The sequence below is a fragment of the Hoplias malabaricus genome, chromosome 5 (assembly GCF_029633855.1).
Source record: "Hoplias malabaricus isolate fHopMal1 chromosome 5, fHopMal1.hap1, whole genome shotgun sequence".
NCBI lineage: Eukaryota > Metazoa > Chordata > Actinopteri > Characiformes > Erythrinidae > Hoplias > Hoplias malabaricus.
The window spans coordinates 5,944,787-5,967,044 of NC_089804.1; the positions used below are offsets into that span (position 1 = coordinate 5,944,787).

The 22,258-nt window shown below is 41.6% G+C and overlaps 1 protein-coding gene across 1 annotated transcript in view; it reads right to left on the reverse strand.

Annotated features, from left to right (window-relative positions):
* Positions 1-22,258, reverse strand: part of plxna1a (plexin A1a) — a 252,313-nt gene that overhangs the window by 202,025 nt on the left and 28,030 nt on the right. Inside the window, 1 exon segment of the mRNA XM_066670409.1 lies at positions 10,975-12,328. Within this exon segment, the coding sequence (XP_066526506.1) occupies positions 10,975-12,162 (1,188 nt within the window). The 5' untranslated portion in view covers positions 12,163-12,328.

A 22,258-nucleotide genomic window follows, 5' to 3' on the forward strand; every position in this document is an offset into this window, starting at 1 on the left:
CAAGCCTGATTCGTTAAGAGATTTGCAACCTACACACAGCCGGCTGCTGAAAGGTTCAGGAGGGAGGGGGGAGGATGGGGGTCATTTTTCTTATGACCCAGTTAACTGCCTGACTTATTGATTTAAAATTACTCTCTCTGTGCAAAATGAATGGAGCTCCGCTGCCTACAGAGTACTCATACTGTGGGCTACGTCTAACACTGCCACAGTCAAGGACTCACTTCTAACGCACAGTATTTGATGTATTTTTGTGTATAGGTTTTAGCAGAATGAGGCAAACGCTACGCAGCCTTAAGGAGTTTTGAATAACTAGAGATTCAATGTCCAATATCAGTTTATTTTTTCTGACAACAGTGCAACAACCTCGAGTACCGGCTGCTACAGATACTATTAAAATATTCATTCATTCATTCATTCATTCATTCATTCATTATCTGTAACCTATATCCAGTTCAGGGTCGCGGTGGGTCCAGAGCCTACCTGGAACCATTGGGCGCAAGGTGGGAATACACCCTGGAGGTGGCGCCAGTCCTTCACAGGGCAACACAGACACACATTCACACCTACAGACACTTTTCAGTCGCCAATCCACCTACCAACGTGTGTTTTTGGACCATTGGAGGAAATCGGAGAACCCACACAGACACAGGGAGAACACACCACACTCCTCACAGACAGTCACCCGGAGGAAACCCACGCAGACACAGAGAGAACACACCAACTCCTCACAGACAGTCACCCGGAGGAAACTCAGGCAGACACAGGGAGAACACACCACACTCCTCACAGACAGTCACCCGGAGGAAACCCACGCAGACACAGGGAGAACACACCACACTCCTCACAGACAGTCACCTGGAGGAAACCCACACAGACATAGGGAGAACACACCAACTCCTCACAGACAGTCACCCGGAGGAAACCCACGCAGACACAGAGAGAACACACCAACTCCTCACAGACAGTCACCCGGAGGAAACCCACGCAGACACAGGGAGAACACACCAACTCCTCACAGACAGTCACCCAGAGCGAGAATCGAACCCACAACCTCCAGGTTCCTGGAGCTGTGTGACTGCGACACTACCTGCTGCGCCACCGTGCCGCCCTATTAAAATATGTTTAAAGTAAATAATAAAAAAAGGATAATCTATTAGCAATGTGATCTGAACGGTCCCCACCTTAAACACTATCTTAAATAAATAAATAAATAAATAATCCAAGTGTCTTTATCATTAAAATTAATTTCCAAACTGTAAAAATGTGTATAAATCTGTCCCCAGAATGTATTAATCTATTTTTTTTTATTTGCAATTCTAGCTACATGTTCATATATCAACATTACACTCTGAGGCTCAACATAAAGAAAGAAGCCAAGCAAAGCATTTTACTGTTTTGTTTAGCTACATGAGTACTTCAGGAGTCTATATGCATCACAAACATAAAACAATATTATCCCAATGGCTAAGGGGCTGCTGCATTTTATGCCCCTGCCATTTCTGATCAATACTGTATGAGAGAGGCATCACAAGTCATTTTAGAACAATGGGATTCAGCACAATGTGTCTGAGAGCCTATAAACCCTTCACTGTAAAACAAAAGTGCAAACAGAACTCTGTAAAAGAACAAACATTACAGGTAAATGAAGTTAATTATATTTAATTATATGTAAATATGTATGTTTTTAATTGCATGGTGCTTAATCTATTCGACTTTGCTCTACTTGGTGTCTAGCTTTTTCACACTGCAGATGTGTTACCTGGAACTGGGCACTTATTAGTCCTTGTTTACTCATGGTTTAAGGCCAGATAAGTAGGGACTAACTGTGACGTGTAAACCATGCAGAGCACTGATTGGCCAGGAAGACCAAGACAGACCAAGAGGGACCAAGATGTATTTAGATTTCCGACTCACAGGTCTTTTGAAAACATAAAAATGCCCCTTGGTTTGGTGGCTGATGAAAGGCTCCAGTCAGAGCTGGACAGTGCAATAAGGAATGAGCAAGCTGTACTGATCCGTCTGAGCCGTGTTCAGTCCCAAATCACAAACCAAAACCTGAATACACGATGAGTAAACAACACTTAACATCGCCGCTGCTGTTGCTGTAGTTTCCACAGTTCTCATCGGGCTACATCTTGGGAGGGAGCTGTGCTAATGGAAATCTAACCAGGAACCGTGGACCAAAAAGTGAGTAGAGTCGTGTAGAGTCAGGAACCATGCAGTGGAAAAGCACCATAAGTGTGTATTGAATATGAACCAGGACTTGAGTTACATCAGTCATCTTATTATTTACAGAATGTCAGATTTTAATAACCACTGGGAACTGACAGTTTAAAGATGTTTCATTTTAAAAATGTAAAATAATTGTATATTTTAATTAACTTAATTTAAATAAATATATAGCAAAACTTTAATGAAATTATTTGTAAATAGAGTGTTTTTGCACATCATTTGAATTTGGCTGATGGCAAATATTCATTTGTTTATATGCCTATAGTATGCGTGACAAAAAAATAAAAATGTACAAACCCTGCGCATGAAGAAGCATGTTCCCTGCATATGGTCTGAGTTTCTCATGGGCTCTTTATTTTAAACTTAATAAAAACTCAAATCAAAACTCTTTTTTTCTATAAATTTCAACACAATACGTTCTAAAAAGTGTTTCAAAATTTATTGAAAAATCTGCAAAATATTACATTTTTCTCCAGAGAACATTTACCGCCATTATTTTATTTTTAAAGGGTTTAATTATAAAAATTCACCAAAAATGTGTAAAATAAGTGTTCCTCTATAAAACTTTGTGCCATCACTTATTTATGGTAAAAGTTCTGAAAAAAATGCAGCAGTTTTTCTTTGTAAGGCTTTTACACAGTAAAATGATTGTGTTTTACGTGGTTTACACGATGTATGGCAGTTTTAAGAATTCATATTTGTTCAAATTAAAAGTGAAACTTGTACAATTTTTTCTCGTAAAATTACAATAATATGTTAATTACGGTAACAATAATTACTTTGTGTTTAAATAATGTATCCATGAGTGACAGCACTTTTCAGATTTGACTGACATTTGCTGTCATCCCGCTGCTAGAAAATTACCACTTTTTAACGCTGTTTTTTTTTTTTTTTTACAGTGTAGTTTCCGCTGAGAAAACCATGCTGCTTCCAGTTAACACAACTGTGCATGTGGGAGTGGAGTAGAGAGAAGCAAAGCAAATATCAACCGCAAGCAAATGATATTCAGCGCTGGGATTTAATCTCAAAGATCTCCATTAGGGAGTCTTCAATTTTGAGATAAAAGACAAGACATGAAAAAATATATTTTAAACATCATGGTGAGAAGGAGGAGTCCAGACACGAAGGGAAGATAAACACCAGCAATCAATATCAGCTAAATGATCAGCGGTGATGCATTTTAATGAACGCAATTATGCTCTGAGTGACAGGACGGGGGACAATAGCTTTGTTTTATATGTTCCTTTGACAAGAATAAAGTCGATAAGGTAAAAGCGTATTGAGCTCAAATGGAGATATAATGCTATTCCACATTGTTGTGTTGAGACCCATTCTTGAGACGTGACAATGCTATGTTTCATTACATAACGGCATTTTTAAGCACAACATGGAAGTTACAAAGGGTGCATGTATTTAGTTGTTTGTTGTTGCACTGTTCTTTTGTCACCTGAGGACAGTCTGAAAGTGTTATTAGCAATGCTAATTTTATGTGTGTGTGTGTGTGTGTTTTCATTTTAGTGAACAAGAAAGGGGTAACTTAGGAAAGGAGTTTGAAGCTGGCACCGAAGGTGACCTAGAACTTAAAAAAAAAAAGTTATTTTATCATTAGGGGAACCATAAATCCACACAAGGTACGAGTCTTGCATGTGAGAAAAGTAGAAGAGGCTGCATTAATCTCCCTATAACTGCCTACTGTTAATATCTTTACCCTGAGGTACAGTGACTGATGGAGGGTGTTCATTGTTGTTATGAAGAGTATAAAACACAGGCGGATGTATCTGGTGCCAGTATCTGAAAGAAATCTGAAAAACTACTGAAATCCACGCTCAGAATTCACTGTGGCAGAATTTTACCTGGTAACAATCCAAAGAGATGTTGATTTAGATTTAAAACTTTAAAACTAGACACACCATATAATTAACTAATTAAACACACTTAATGCTGTGTTTGTGATTCAGAACCCATCTTAATCCTAATCCAGTATCTGTATGTGACTCCACATGTACGTGTATTACACTGTACGTTCAATTACAATCAAACACAAGTGGCCTAACTTACTATAACGTTTTAAGAACATTTAATAACACATATTATACATTAACTAGGGTAACTACCACAGCTGAGGTGAGTTCGATCGAGAAACAAACATGTTTTTTCTTAAAAACGGACATGATTTGGAGATTTTGTTTCCGTTGTCTGAGCTGGAAATACTTGCTCTGCAAAGATGGACGCCGGTGGTTTCTCCACTTGGTTTTGAAAATGCTATGAAAGCTTTCATAAATAACACTGAGGAGGAATGAGGGCGAAGTACCCTGAGCTCAATGAACAGTTATTAGGAACGGGAGACCAATACAACACATGGCAAATATGAATTTCATGAATAACATGAATAATCATGATTGTTGCTTGGGAAATTTGCTAAATAACATTATGTTAGGGCTTCTATTAAGTAAAAATAAAACATATTACAGTAATGTTTGCTTTATACTGAGCGACAGTTATAATAGCATTCATTCAGTTAATCAAATAAATCAACAGGTAATTGCCAATTTTCCAGTGATTCATATTTATAATACAATACAATACAGAACAATAACTTTAGAAGTGACTTATCAAAATAAACAGCCACATTTTAAATCTCCCTCTTTTTTCTTTCTATAACAGGGCTGTGCGCTGGAAGACTGGACCGGAGTGGAAGGTGATGATCCTAATGACCTTAATACATGATGGCGGACCTTTTCATCCCTGGCTCTGGAACCTTCTGAAGTAAATGAGGTAGTGCAGTCAGGGACGAGGTTTATAAAATGATATCAGATGTACGAATAAGGTTTAGAAGGTTTCAATTCAAATGTTCTCCCGCTCTTTTTTCGTCGTATTTAAATATAACAATTGTCATTTTATTCAACAAAAAATAACCTACATATTAAGTCTTTTGAAAATGGCAAGGAGATACAGTTTTGTGACACTGCATTTGTGGAGTTCCTTCAAGGAAAAAGGGCTGCAGAACCATGTGTATAGATTTAACGTGTATATGTATGAATATACAAACACTGACACTTTCATTGACTACTAACTATTACTTCTACTACTACTATTATTCATTCATTCATTATCTGTAACCCTTATCCAGTTCAGGGTCGTGGTGGGTCCAGAGCCTACCTGGAATCATTGGGAGCAAGACGGGAATACACACTGGAGGGGGCGCCAGTCCTTCACAGGGCAACACAGACACACACACTCACACCTACGGACAATTTTGAGTCGCCAATCCACCTACCAACGTGTGTTTTTGGACTGTGGGAGGAAACCGGAGCACCCGGAGGAAACCCACGCAGACACAGGGAGAACACACCACACTCCTCACAGACAGTCACCCGGAGGAAACCCACGCAGACACAGGGAGAACACACCACACTCCTCACAGACAGTCACCCGGAGGAAACCCCACGCAGACACAGGGAGAACACACCACACTCCTCACAGACAGTCACCCAGAGGAAACCCACACAGACACAGGGAGAACACACCACACTCCTCACAGACAGTCACCCGGAGGAAACCCACGCAGACACAGGGAGAACACACCACACTCCTCACAGACAGTCACCCGGAGGAAACCCACACAGACACAGGGAGAACACACCACACTCCTCACAGACAGTCACCCGGAGGAAACCCACACAGACACAGGGAGAACACACCACACTCCTCACAGACAGTCACCCGGAGGAAACCCCACGCAGACACAGGGAGAACACACCACACTCCTCACAGACAGTCACCCAGAGGAAACCCACACAGACACAGGGAGAACACACCACACTCCTCACAGACAGTCACCCGGAGGAAACCCACGCAGACACAGGGAGAACACACCACACTCCTCACAGACAGTCACCCGGAGGAAACCCACACAGACACAGGGAGAACACACCACACTCCTCACAGACAGTCACCCGGAGCGGGAATCGAACCCACAACCTCCAGGCCCCTGGAGCTGTGTGACTGCGACACTAACCTGCTGCACCACCGTGCTGCTCTACTACTATTAGTAAGAATAATAATATCATCATTGCTTACGTTATATATATCTATATACTATGATTGTATCAGTAAACATGAGAATAACAGCAGACCTATGTGATGTATAGTGTGCTTTTATTTTTGTCAATAATTTGTAAGTAGATTGACCAGAGGAGGATAGGTCCCCACTGTGAGTGTCTCGGTTCCTCCAAGGTTTCTTCCTCAGCTCTGAAGGAATTTTCCTTGCCACTGTCACCCCTGGCCTCGCTCACCTGGGGTTTTTACATTTCATTTTAAAACTTCTGTCTTTACTCCTGTCAAATTTTGATATTTGTTCTGTTTTTGGCGATAAAACTGAAAGTACAATGTGTGTGTGTGGGTTGAGGTGAATTAAAGACGGTGATGTTGATGTTAGTGCTGGTGAACAGAGAGTATGGAGAATGACTGAATGATAACTGTATGTTACACAAAAACACACCTAATTTTAGCACAAAGTTATACAAATGCAATAAGTGCCTGAAATTAAACAAAAACTTTCATTAGAAAATGGTGGGGTACGGCTTAAAGAGACAGGAGGGAATACAGAGCACACAGAACCAAAACAGAGGGACCCTGACACTGCAACTAAACGTTTGCTGCATTATGTTAAATGCTTGGTTTAGACCGGAGTATATAAGAAGTTACTCCTCTGATCTGTAAATTACCCTCTGCCTTCTTCAACTTAAAGAATTGTGGGCCGTTCTCCCTATGATTTATTTTCAGTTTTACATCTCCTTCAAAGAATCAACCTCTGAAACATATTTAATGATTTAAATGATACCAACTTCAGATAATGTTGAGATCACAAATATTTCTTAAGTTTTAATCTAACTTTCCAACTGTACATCTGAAGCTCTTTTATCGCTCTGTGATGTTATGAAAGTGACACAAACGAGAGCTATAAACAGCAGATCAGTGAGAAGTGCTGGGTTGCTAAAGCTTCTCGGGTTAATATCAAAGGCTTTCGTTTTCTTAAACTTGGACGGGACTACTATATTGCTTCGCTTTCCTGGGGAGGGTATGATACCATTTGGAGTAAAATCATCGCAGAATCAGCCTATAATTCACGTTTGAAGAGATGAAGGGAATGGTTAGATGTATTTCATTGTTGTTAGCAGAGTGTAATGCTATGAGTAGATGCTATCTCTATGGGAAACAGCAACTGAGATCTAAACATCTAGCGACTGCTTCATTAAAAACCTCTAAAACGGTGTTTATCATACATAATTATAAATGGCACTCACGGAAGACGGATGCTTGCTGAGACACAAAGCAAAAACCTATATGACATTATTATTTCGCCCTCTTGACGTGTCCTTGATCGAATCCAAGCACTGGCACAGATGGTAATCAACAAACATCATGTACTGTATCTCATTTACATATATGCATAGCTTTACCATGAGCAGCGAGGCAACTGGGCAAAAAGAGAGACGTCAGAACCAGACAGCGCCTCAGCCACAAAAACCTGCCCGTCCTTCTATCTGTCTCTGCTGTTTGGGTTCCCTCTCTCCCATCTGTCAGTCCCCCAGTTCTGAACCTCGGTGCGTGCTTTGTGGTTGGCAAACGACAACATTAATTGCTTGTAAGCGGCGCGAGGAGACAGAGGGATTTTTGATTGGAGTCTGATTGTGATGGAACACAAATGAATAACACAAGGTGAGTGGGGTGAATTATTCATAAGCTGGAAGCTCCTTGCCGGTGGAGGACCCTTGGAACGTTATCTTTTCATCGGATTCAGCCAGCCGTGCCGCCGTCATTACCTAGGCAGATTGCTCCAGGCCCGTCATTATAATGGCTGTGGTTATTATCGCTAATACGAATGCTGGCCATTTGTCGATAAAGACTACCGCCACTGCCATTTCTGCTGTCAAGCTCCGAGCCAGGACAAGAACGGGCGTCGCACGCCACCCACGGTGCAGAGCTGGGCCAAGACGCCGCTTAGATTAGACACAGGCTGCTGACAGGACAATACAGGGCTCGCTGGGTAAATTGGGATGATCATTTTTCAATGTTTGAGTCACTAACAGTTTGCAGTTCAATCACCTCCTTGGTACATCACCTGAAACCTTCAATTGCAATGGAAAAAAAGAGCATAAGGCTTGACCTTCCTGGGAGAGGCTCGAAGGTTGTGCAAAAACAAGGTGTCACCGGTTGATTCTCTCTTTTTATCTGCCAACATCAGCTTCCTTTCAGTCTCCTTTTTGTCTCATATCTCTGGAGCTTCCAGCTCCTTTAAACTCTGAGCACAGTTAAAGGTAATGTTTATCATTTTAATAGGAATAGTTTCCTAACCATTTGCGAGCTCTCCAATCGATCTGAACCCTAAAAAAGATACGGTGTTCGTATGCAGCCCTGGCTCTGTAAATATGAAACAAACTAATTGTTTCGGTCCGAACTGGCTCAGGAGATCTCTCTCTTTCTGTTGCCCACTCAGACACGGGTGAGAAACAGTGTTTTGGAGGTGTTTAGACAGTGGAGAGACCCCTGAAAAGAGATGTAGACGTTGCTCTATTCCTTCTCCATAGGTGGGTAACCTGGTGTTTCTCTTACAGTTACTTTACCTAAAGAGGAGAGCGCTAACTGCATGAAAGTAAACACACACAGAAAGTGCTAGAAAACTAAACAGCTCGAGTTAGAGATGACTTTCTGTGTGATTCAACAGTAAATAAATACTTCAACCATGAACAAGCTACAGTCGGCGTCTTACTCAAACACACGGTTACGTCTTAAAACATGAAGAGCACAGGAGTGGGGCTGGTTCTGCTGTGATAACAGTAGATCTCCAGAATCGTATTTGTTGCCATGTTCACACTGGAACATGATGCATTTATAATCAGTAGGTAGCTATGTGCTTTATTCTCTTTAAGAGAATTGTGTTTCAAACGGAATTGTGCAAGAGAGAGGCCTTTGGAGCGAAGAGAAGAGTGCAGTCAATGAGGGAGGAAGCGATGCCTCTCCACAATCTCCCTACTATTCTGCCACCAGCCCAGGTGTCCCAGGAGAACAACAAAGAGATGACAGTTTCTGGACTATAAATCAATTAGTGCCGAAGGAGCAGGGACATGTGAGGCTGGAGAGTGACACAGCACTAATCCATGGGACTGAGCTAATGATGTGACCAGCAGTGTAGCCTCGAGCAAACTACAGCAGAGTTAAGCTGCCTGGTAAACAACACACACATCTCTCTCTCTCCCTCACAGACACACACACACACACACAGACACAAACCCACACACACTCCTTCTGTCTTTAAGGGTCCTGTCCAAACCCACTGGCCTCCCAACATTTGATCTGGTCATGCTGCTGGTCTGTAAGATCAAGACACGGGGCAATGCTGTGCAAGCACTACCATGTTCCTTCAGTTTAACAACAGGTTTTTCTGCCTACAAAACACTTATGCTGACTTCAGATCATGGCTTGGAGGCACTTCATACAAGTGCTACTCAGACTGTGGAACTATCAGATAGACTCTGGCAAAATAGGACATTTTTTTTTAAATTCCGTCTTTTCCAGTGTTCTCTGTACCCACAATGCAGTTGATCAGTCACGATATCTGGGTGCCCAAAGTTTGCTTCCTTAGCTTATTACTGTAGAGGTTAACTCTTCAAAACTCTAGATCCCTCTAGAGCTTTCCCTCTGCATGGTACTTACTCAGCTCGACTCAGCTGTTTTTTTGGTTTTTTTTTTGCTATTCCATTAGGTAAATCTGGTACCTAGAACCAGGTACTGTTTACGTCCCCATTTCCTTGTTGTTCCAAGCAAGCCAAGTAGGGGCTTACCTTGCAGAGCTCTGACTGGTCAAAGAGACATGTGAGATGAACTGTAAAATCTCCAAGATAAAGTAGAGATCTAATTTGTTTTTATCCGACTCACAATGGCAGCTTATAAAAATACACCACAGTCTTTTGAGGAGGTACAAACTCCCCTTGGATTGGTGGCCGACATTAGAGTCCGACAAGACCTGGGAATTATTAGTTTCCCCAGTTTCCCTGTAGTGTCTTCACCCAGTGAAGTGAACTGGAGCCACCCCAATTGTGAATAATACATAGTTCAATATTTATGACTCAAAATCCTGTAGTGTGGAGTGGACTCAGACTCTCAGGCCTGAAAAAGATTTTAACATCATGCCTGAAGGGACGTAAACCAATGAGGGCCGAGCCAGGGTTATGATCTCACTCCCAATTCCTTTCTGTTTCCACCTGCTCTCGGGATGTAGCAGTTTGCGAGAAACTCCCATGAGGTTTGCTTGGTTCATTCAGGGCAGATTGTGTAGTGTGGGGACTAAAAACGATCATGTCATTTTGTGTGAGATGTCCCACATTTTCAACACCTGATAGATTTTTTAAAATCCTTTAGTGTGTTAGGCATAAGCTGTGTTCAATCCCTAAAAACAACAACAACATGCAAATACACAATGAGTAAACAACAGTTAACACTACCACTGCTGTCGTTGATGTTTCCAAAGCCAACAGTTCCTGTTAGAGATGATGTTTTGCAATGTCACTGGCTATATTTCAGAGGGAAGCTATGGAAAATCAACCAGGTGCAAGGTACCAAAAAGTGAGTAGAGCCGAGCAGATTCGAGTACAGTAGGTACCATGCAGTGGAAAGTCTGTAATATTGGCTGATCAACAACAAGTAGCAGTAAATATTATTATAATTATTATTATTACTCACTGAATTGATGCAAGCTAGCTCCTTGTTGAGCAGCCAGGGCAGGGAAAGTTTGCCTTCCCCCCGGTAGCAGGACTGAATCCTTTCTTTGATCTTCTCCTTGATTTTGCGCAACGTGAACAGACACAGGGCCGACTCTTTCGGAGGCTTGGCCCGGTTCTTCTGGCCCTGAGCAAACACTGTGAACAGCACTTCTTCCCGTTCGGAAATGCCCAGCGAGCGTGCAAGTCTGGCACCAGGCCGAGCAACGTAGGCATCCTGGACCAGCCGGTACTCCACGCCGTCCTTAGTGCATCCTATCGGGAACTCAACATACGAGTAAAACTTGGGGTCATCCACGCAAAGACGCACAATCTTGGAAGTGAAGAACTGTTCGCCGCTGGCATCGGGTGAAGTCAGCTGTGTGTCCAGTTGAAGGGTCAGATAATAGATGAACTGCTCACTGTTGAATCCGTAAACGTAGTAGATATCAAACGTTGGGAACTTGGAGAGTGTGTCAGAAGGGATCTTCAGCTGTGAGGAGACAAATTCATCTTGATACACGAAACTGAACATATCTGCGTTCTCTTCATTTGCCATCAATTTCCGGCTGGAAAGAGTTGGGAAGTACTCCGATTTTCCTTCGATAGGGGTGCCTACAAACAGCTTACCGCTGCTCACACCTTGGGGGCCACTGATGACTACGCCAGACATAGTACCAGCTTCTGATACACTGGAGAGGTAGTGCTCTTTGCGATGGTGTGGCTCGCCCAGTTTGAAGAGGTCATCAAGTCGCAAGAACTGGCAGATGCCTTGTGACGTGCTCCCGCAGGCAATTAGCCGGTTCTGCCCTGAGTCTAGCAGCAGCAGCTTGTTGACGTTATTTGTCTGTGACAGCTCATGTGGGCAGGACTGCACCCCAGGTGGTGGGTAGCATCTCTCATTGTCCACCACCGGACCTGTCACATGGCTGCGTAGTTTGGTCAAGTTGCTGGACAGCTTGTAGATCCAGTTGATGGCACCTACGTAGACTTCACCCGTTTTGTTGTGGACTACCAGGTGCGTAAGCCCCCCTTCGGATGGGGCGAAGGTCCGGAAGGGGGAAGGGGTGGCTTCTAGCATCCTGCTTTGACAAAGGGAGGTGAGGAAAAGTAGGAGATGGAAGGTCCCGTGTGGAGAGGTGGGACAAGGACCCCTCCTGCACGGTAGCATGTCTGGTATTACTATAGCTGGAAGCAGACCGTCAGGTGGGTTTCACCTTCCTGATGTTGTGTCAAAACCGTGCTCGTCAGCTTGAGGTTGTCGTCGATACTCTCACTTTTTTGCTCGTGCAGAGTTGCCGTCTACGCCATTGTCCACAGCAACATGGCCGCTAGCCCTGGAGAAAGAAAAAAAGGGGAAAAAAACGTGTTGTGAGATTCTGTGAGAATGGAACGCTGTTTATCGATTTGCAAGGATTTTTACAAGCTCTGCTGGTCACATGCAGCAAAACAACTCATAGTACATAAACATTAATACATTACAAACGGGCCCAAGGGGGAATCCTATACAACATTTAATGAGCATGTCAGACTGGGAGTCATCGCTGCTTTCCAAACTATAAACCAAACATAGCTGATGGACATAGATGCTTAAATATTTCATGCAGCCAACATCATCTCAGTAAGTACTTGGATTGACTAGGGTTAAGGAAAAGGCTCTGGCCATAATATTGATAGAGTGATATGTCATGTATCAATATTTATGAATTTATTTGTAACAGACCCATAAGTAACCCATGTTATTGCAGATTTCGAAAGTAAGTATTAACTGAAATTGCATTAACATTTTCCCCTATTTCTTAATTCATCTTTTTCCATTGTAGCTATTTGAACACAATTTCACGTCGTATTCTAATGACACCTACATCAAGATGAAGTTTGTCCCAGTACCAAGCACTAGCTGAAAATGAGGAAAAGAAAGGAATGTGATGCAATAACAGAGCAGACTTAGTCAAACCATTCACCTTGAGCCATGCCACAAGCTCTCAAAAGCCTCCAGCCATAAAAGCTCTCATTTCCTCACGCTTACACAGAGAAGCCATTGAGGTTGACCTTACATAAAACAAAAGCACTTTTCCTGACCTCCTCGAGAGTGATCCGGCTTTAAAACACCCTGACACCACCCGTAATGTACTTGTGACTCCATCACAGGGTTCTGGAAAAGGACAAATCTCATCAAAACTTCAATAATTGAAATCCAATGACATTCATGTGATCGTACAACGCGCAGACGAGCCCAGGGTGCCCTGTGACACCACTGTGAACATGGAGATACTCCGAGCAGAGCAGTCTAGGGCCATCTAGCCAACAGCTATGAGTGTCTGCTCTGTGAACTTCTCCAGTGTTCTCGACAGAAGAACCATTGTGTGGCGGAGGGCATTTATCTCACTTTACAAGTCTACAGAATGTGAAGGAATGTGTCTGTGGTGTCTTAATCCGTTGTACAAAACCGAGCATGCTGAATGTCATGTGTTGACATGTATTACATATGTATTCAGCTAGGGATGGGTAAAATGACAATGACATCATTGTCACGATAAATGATAAGCTTTTAAGAACATACTGCAGTTAACATCAGCACATGTATCATTTACAAGACCTCTTGCATTCAAGTGCTTGCACCTATGCTGTCAAGTGACAGTGAGTCTATGACAAAACTAATGCTGTTTAATTGGAAGCAGTGAGGTTTCTTCAGAGCACATTTTATATGTGGTCCTGCCATGTCCTGCATGCCGATATACGAACATAGAAACACAAACAGCTCAATACACAAACACTTACAGCAGTGGTCTTCAAATCCGGACTGTTGATCCAGGTTCCAGGCTGGGATTTTATAATGGCCAACTGGTATGATACTATACCTGGCCAGTCAGGTGCATTAGCAGTTGTAGCTGATTTATTTATTGATTGATTTCTTTCTTATTTGGCGTTGGCACCCTATCGGCTAACAAGGTTCTACTTTCAAAGTGCCACGCTAATGTAAACAGATGAGAAGAAAGACTGTTATACCCTGTTAGCCACATTAGCATTTTCATCATAGGATATAATGTAAAAGTGTAACTTGTCAGTCTCTAATATGTTTCTTTGCTATTGTGAGTTATTCACACACAGTCCATATAAAGCTCCAGCAATCATCGTATTTCACTCGTGTCAGCGTGTAAAAAACTACAGACACAGGCCCTATTTTTTTTGTCTCATTCTTTTCACCCTGTTTACATGATATATAATCAGGGCAGCATTTCCCAGAACTACATTTGAGCACCCAATATCTCTCTACACTCGTCGTAGGGCACAGTGTAGGTCATAATATAACGGTGCCTGCACTCATTTTGGTCAATTGTAAGGCTAAATTTTCCCTGTTTAATTAGCATCTAATTACTGTCTGTGTGCAGTATTATTAGTTTTATTATGTGATGTGCACTATGTAGGGAGTAAATCACTATTTGGGACGCGGCCCGAGCTCCTCTTCTGACTGACACAGAAGACTGAGGACTAAACGTGTTCAAAGAAACAAGAAAACAATTCAAACATCACAGCTTTTGAGTGTTTGAGTGATGAGTATCTACTCAATATGGCGGCCGCTCTACACAGAGTCATACTAGCCGGCCATTTTAAAATCCTAACCTGGATCCAAGGTCTGAATTTGAAGAGCTCTGCCTTAGAACAAATGCTGACCAACCTTTCCCTTCTGCTGATGTTCTAACAAGCTCTATTCAACCTGAAACGGCATGCTGGTGGTAATCCGCTGAAAGTGAGTCTGTGAAAGCAATTCACTGATGTAATAACCCAAAATTACGACTATAAATAACAAGCACATAAACCAAAGAGCTCAATAGCATGCTTCAAATCTCATTTAGCTGTGCCTGACCTGTAATGGGAAAATACAAACAAATCTGTCAGTGCTCTGACTTATCTGGGACAAAGAGATGCTGATGAGCAACTAAAAGTTGCTATAAAGGCTTCAAAGAAGTGTTTGGTGTAATATTTACCGACTCCAAAATACATCTAAAACAAAAAAAAAAGGTTCAATAAAGTAGTCTTCCAAGCTTCAGGGGACTTCTGAAGAAACGGAATAAGAGCAAGATGGATGGATTTTTTTTAAACAGATACACAATGCTCAGAAAGCCAAAAACAATCTAGAGTTCTGTTTGGGTAGGAATTCAATCACTGCAAAGACTAGACCTCTCAAGATTACGGTGCCAAGAATATGCAAGAATATGAATCAATTAAGTGGTTGCAGGAGCCGCATGGCAGCATTTGGACATCTGCGTGTGCAGATAATGCTTGCAAGTAGAAGCGCCTACTTTGATTTATTGCTTGTGGCATATCAATTAGAGCCCTGCCCGCAAAAACAGCACCTCATACTTAGGTTTATAAACAGAGCATCTTTAACATGAAGGTCACATCTCTGAGCCCTGTGCAAGAGGAAGGACTGGTAGTCAGGGCCATATCTACTACGCCCCAGAAGGCTTAACACATCAACAACACGGACTTTATTCTATGCATATGCATATAAACTAAGTGTATTGGCACAAACAGCATGCCAGAAGCCCATTTTGCGTGAGATTCTATATCGGTCTGTCTCTGTGTGTGCCTTGGTTTCCATCTGTATTTTTGTGCACTACATGATTGTTTATTTTTCATGTTGATTTACTGGCACCATGCTGCAAGAGAAATGTCTAAATTGGGACATTAAAGCAACAGACGGTAGTATTTGTATCTTAATAATTACAGCTTCAAACTCATTCAGATGCTTCTCTGGCCTGTAACATGAAGAAATAGAGCCCCTGTCCTCGCTACTCTGGGCTCAGCACTGCAGAAACTGTGCTATGTAGCTTTGGGAAAAGGGTAGGTATCCACCCACAGCCCTCCCTTTTTATTTCAATACAATGCTGATTATTTCAATACGTGAATTTCACTCTGTGACTGTAGGGGGAGCCCAGGAGCAAAGATGTAAAACCTTACCTAGTGTTCCTTTAAAATTATACAAACAACAACATCATTCATTCATTCATTATCTGTAACCCTTATCCAATTCAGGGTCGCGGTGGGTCCAGAGCCTACCTGGAATCATTGGGCTCAAGGTGGGAATACACCCTGGAGGGGGCGCCAGTCCTTCACAGGGCAACACACACTCACACATTCACTCAAACACTCACAACAACATCAACAAAAAAAAAACTACTGGCGGCAAACTATGGTCATGTTACTAAATCTTTATCCTATTAAAGACAGAGCTACACAGTACAACAGCTGGAAAATCAAGACATCTGTTTTTCAGAAACATTCACATGCCAATCTACATTTCGGTGTTGAAAAATGTAAATGCAGTAATAATGATAATGTATTCAGAGCTCTAAGAGTCTGTTTGTGTGCAGATGTGTTTTTTTTGTTGGAAAAACAATAATAAAATATTCACAGAAAGTAACAGTTATGAACGTTGTGGAAGCACTGCGCTTTAAATTACTTTTGCCATTGTACTTTTTTCTGTGGCAAAACAATGGATGCCCATTATTAAGGAAAACATTCACAGATTCGGTGCAAGGACGAAGGAATTATACATACTCCCATTAATTTAGTGGTATTTATTGCTGCTGAAAGCTGCTAATTGTTGTTTAACTTGGTGATACAGCCTCTAAATATCTTTCTAAAACTCTGTCTACTGCTGGGAGCTTCCCGTGTCTATATCAAAAGGTAAATTTGAACATTCAGGTTCTGTCCACCTGGATCCGGACATTTTTAAAAGCTGGTTCCGTGACGAATTATCGACTCTTTGTGAATGGAGTCCCCACGGTAACACCGACATGTGGTGTAAATAAACACCGCTTTATAACGAGAGAAGATTTCATCATTTTTCGTGATGAAAACAAGCCCAGCAACTCAGAGTGTGTACTTTTCTGTAAACTCTGATGGTCAAGGCCATTTTTAGAGTGTGGTGTTAGTCTGTCCTCACATTTTAAAACAGCACCTCATTCGAAAGTTTATATATAAAATACTGTATATAAACAGTCCATATGTACAGGGAGTGGATAGGTATATTTAGAGGGGTGTGGCCATTTCACAACCTCTCTCACCATGTTTAGGCTTTATCTCCTGTGTTTAGATTACCGCCTCGTGGCCAGACTCACAAACGGACCATGTGTCTACAGAATAACAATGTAGATCCACCAGTTGGCAACTATTTTAATAATCAGTTTTTCGTCTGTAGCATTGCTAGTAAATAATGCAGCAATCTGGTTGTAGTCAAATTTTATCAATTAAAATAATGTTAAAAAAAACTGCGATCACAGATTCATTAACAAAGAGTCATGAATCAAATACATTTGTTAGCCCAAAAAAGGTTCACTCTGGGAAAACTATAACTCGTGTAATTCATTCATTCATTCATTCATTAAGAAAAGAAGAAAGAAAGAAAGAAAGAAAGAAAGAAAAAGATAGAAAGAAAGAAAGAAAGAAAGAAAGAAAGAAAGAAAGAAAAAGAAAGAAAGAAAGAAAGAAAAAAGAGAAAGAAAAAAAGAGAAAGAAAGAAAGAAAGAGAAAGATAGATAGAAAGAAAGAAAGAAAGAAAGAAAGAAAGAAAGAAAGAAAGAAAGAGAAAGATAGATAGAAAGAAAGAAAGAAAGAGAAAGAAAGAAAGAAAGAAAAAAGAGAAAGAAAAAAAGAGAAAGAAAGAAAGAAAGAAAGAAAGAAAGAAAGAAAGAAAGAAAAAGAAAGAAAGAAAGAAAGAAAGAAAAAAGAGAAAGAAAAAAAGAGAAAGAAAGAAAGAAAGAGAAAGATAGATAGAAAGAAAGAAAGAAAGAAAGAGAAAGATAGATAGAAAGAAAGAAAGAAAGAGAAAGAAAGAAAGAAAGAAAAAAGAGAAAGAAAAAAAGAGAAAGAAAGAAAGAGAAAGAAAGAAAGAAAGAAAGAAAAAAGAGAAAGAAAAAGAAAGAAAGAAAGAAAGAAGTTTAATGCAGCAGCCGTGCTGAAAAACTAACAAAAATGTGTAAATAATAAACCTCATTGTTGTTAATGTTTATATGTACCTTATACAGCTAGTCTTGTTTATTTATTTATGTGTTTATTTAAATATTCTCACATTAACCTTTGCGTTCTCTGGTGCATGTAAAGGAAGACCATAAGGTTCAGTTTTCTTAAACCTGAGTGTTCAGGACGAACTCTCTCTGTCTTGTGTTTGGAAAGTTAACAGCGAATGTTTACCTTTCCCCAAATTAACACTTAATTAATTCATTAAGACAGGAACTTTAGCAAAATACATGAGCCATTTAATAGAATTTACAAATGAATATTATTTTTAGGACATACTTTTGCTTGAAAACTGTGGCTAACAGGGAGTAATGTACCTGCTTAACCCTGGCGGCTTCAAAGAGACACTACAGTCCCATTCCCAAGCGACAGGTGTGTATTTATACCTATCCATGACCTATTTTAAGAAGTGGGGGGGGATACAGTCTGAAGTAAAGACAGAGCATATGGAGACGATGGCACTCGTGCACAGTGCAACGTGCATTTCTTCAGCTCGTGTTCTTGTGTCGCAGGGAGTTCGTGGCCGTGCTGGAAAGAGGACTTGGTGTCTGTGGCTTTGAGGGACACTGAGAGTGTGATTGTGTTACCGGCCTGTTGCACTCTGTCTTTGCCAAACCCAGAGAACAGGGCCCTTCATTTACCACAGCACTCCCTAGCGTGTGACCCACTGACACCAGCACAGCTGCCCCCTCCCCCTGCATCAAGAAAGTGGGATTCAGTACGAGCCCAACGAAAACATGTGGCGACCGTAGTTCAGCGCAGATTACACTTCACTGTAACAGCAACCTGATTTACTTTACTTCTGCTAAGGGTTAGTTGTCTACATTCGCTGAACATTTCTTCTTAGTTACCGCAGGTGTATTTACATTTTACTGTTTGGTCTTTATTTTAAAACTATCACGGTCAACCGTTTATAATACCGCTTCATGAAATGTCTGCTCTCGCACAGAGCTGGGGCGATTTAGCTGAAACATTATATCACGATAAAAACATTTCCGTTTCAATCCATATCAATAATTATTGATCATTTTATTTAAATATTCTGCTGATTTTTTACACTTTGTTTTAAATGTACGCACCTTCCTTTGTCTATGATCCCTTTAATTACTAAGACAAACAAATACTTTCAAAACAACAATGACAACTATAGTTTACAGAAATAAAAATAATTAATTTAAATTAAATTATTAATGGGATCGACATGGTTTTTGATGCATGTGGTGTTACATAGTCCCAGGGACTTGGAGGTTGTGGGTTCAAGTGCTGCTCCGGGTGACTGTCTGTGAGGAGTGTGGTGTGTTCTCTCTGTGTCTGCGTGGGTTTCCTCCGGGTGACTGTCTGTGAGGAGTGTGGTGTGTTCTCCCTGTGTCTGCGTGGGTTTCCTCCGGGTGACTGTCTGTGAGGAGTGTGGTGTGTTCTCTCTGTGTCTGCGTGGGTTTCCTCCGGGTGACTGTCTGTGAGGAGTGTGGTGTGTTCTCCCTGTGTCTGCGTGGGTTTCCTCCGGGTGACTGTCTGTGAGGAGTGCGGTGTGTTCTCTCTGTGTCTGCGTGGGTTTCCTCCGGGTGACTGTCTGTGAGGAGTGTGGTGTGTTCTCCCTGTGTCTGCGTAGGTTTCCTCCGGGTGACTGTCTGTGAGGAGTGCGGTGTGTTCTCTCTGTGTCTGCGTGGGTTTCCTCCGGGTGACTGTCTGTGAGGAGTGTGGTGTGTTCTCCCTGTGTCTGCGTAGGTTTCCTCCGGGTGACTGTCTGTGAGGAGTGCGGTGTGTTCTCTCTGTGTCTGCGTGTGTTTCCTCCAGGTGACTGTCTGTGAGGAGTGCGGTGTGTTCTCCCTGTGTCTGCGTGGGTTTCCTCCGGGTGACTGTCTGTGAGGAGTGCGGTGTGTTCTCTCTGTGTCTGCGTAAGTTTCCTCCGGGTGACTGTCTGTGAGGAGTGTGGTGTGTTCTCTCTGTGTCTGCGTGGGTTTCCTCCGGGTGACTGTCTGTGAGGAGGCGACTCAAAAGTGTATGTAGGTGTGAGTGAATGTGTGAGTGTGTGTTGCCCTGTGAAGGACTGGCTCCCCCTACAGGGTGTGTGACTTTACACTCAATGATTCCGGGTGGGCTCCGGACCCACCGCGACCCTGAACAGGATAAGGGTTACATACACTGAACAAATAAATTTAAAAGATCCCACCTTGGTATACACATTAATTAATAATAATAAAGTCACCCTGAGGTAAAATGACCTACATCAATAAGTGGCATTAATTAAAGAAACAAATAAATAAGTTCTTGAACTTGTATCAATTGTAAATTGTAACACAAATGTGTGCAGTATAAATGTTTTGTGAAATTAAACTTTGAAGTAGACCAACCTAGCGTTTAAGATGCAACATTCACTGGAGAAACCTCTAAAATCCAGTAAACTAAAGGTAAAATATAAACTGTTAAAGTAGCTTCACCTAACATTAATTTGTAATGAACTGTAATAAAAGACAAAACCTCAAGGACATGGCTTTATTTCAAACTGTGAGTAAAGAAGACAAGTTGGTCCAACCACTTTAGTTTTAATGCTGTTGTGTTTATACTCGTGTGGAACAGTTTACACACAACGGTTCTCTGATCTTGGCCAGACGTATTATCAAGAGATAATAACAAAGAACAACAATAAGGAACTATAACAGCCTTCGCTCTTCTTTCCACAAGAATATGGTGTGCATCACTGGGGAATGTTGTTTGTGCCCATTCAATCAAAAGAGCATTTGTGAGGTCAGACACTAAAACTGGACAAGAGTCCTGGCTCGAAATCAACCTTCCAGAGCATCCAAGAACAGTCAAGATGAGGTCAGGCCACTAGAGTTCCTCCATGACACACTGAACCAACCATATCTTTATGGACCATGCTTTGGGCACAGGTGCACACACACACACACACACACACACACCACAGGAACAAGGGGCCAAACACAAACTCTGAAAAATAAGCCTAGATGAATATTCATACTCCACTGTTGGTACTATGCATTCGGGTATGTAACATTCTTCAGAGAGAGTCTGAAAAACATGTTTCCACTGCAGCAGTGTCATCTGAGATTGTGCTTCACACTGGGGATGGGTGGTATCCACATTTTTCAGATTATCAAAATACTCACATGGTATATGTGAGGGGGTGCACTGTCAGACTGAGTGAGCACAAAGTCGAGTGAGGGGTTTTCGGCTCTGTGCAGTTCCACTCACACAGTTCAAATCTCACATATTCAGAGATAAAGCCTCGTACCTAGGAGCACAAAATCAAGTGAAGGGTCTTCTGAGTATTTTGTCTATTTTCAGCTTCATTCCTCTCTCTTTTAACCCAAAACTCAGCGCTAAACTCACAACAGAGGTGGGCTACCGTGCTTGTGTTTTTTTTCCCACCCATCATCAGAGTGTGACATCTCTAGGCAGTGAGCTCCTACAGCGCCCCCTTCCTGTGGCTCTCTTAAATACACATGAATTAACTTTGTGGCCTTGTATTTAAAGACACAGAACAGAAATTTGACACATTACACATGTCGTAAATTTTAGAAACCATGCATTTTTTTAAAATACCGTGTTATACAGTAAAACCGTTATATACCACCCAACCCTACTTCACACCACTCTGGCTGACAGTTGACATTGCACACAAGAATATGCTCTGGGACAGCGACTCCACTGTTCTAATAACTTCTGTATTTATCTGCTAGTTTTAGGTTTGCTATAAACCCTTCAAAAACCTGAAACACGATGGCCAAATGACTTAGTTATATGTGTTTTGGGATTGTGGGAGGAAACCCACGCAGACACAGGGAGAACACACCAAACTTCTCACAGTCAGTGACCCAAGGTGGGCCTCAAACACACAACCCCAGGACTCTACCGGAGCCACACCACACGTTTCGGCAACCAGGTTTGATCCCACCAGTCTGTTTAACACAAGAAACACAATCACATCTTCAAATATGAACATGGCATGGCTCAATAAAGAGAGGGACACGCACACACAAGTATCCCAGCTTTAACACTTCAGTATATTTACAGTAAAAGCCTTGTCCGTCAACTGTGACAAAAAAAATAATAATTCACTCATTAATCGCAATCGAGGTAAATTCTTGAATTTATCGTGATATCGATCGTCGTATCGGTCAGCGCTATGTCAAAGGCACCATAGCAAACACAGCATATCTAAAATAAATCTATTATGGCTTTTGTTTTTTATCATAAAACCATACAAATGTCTTAAGTGG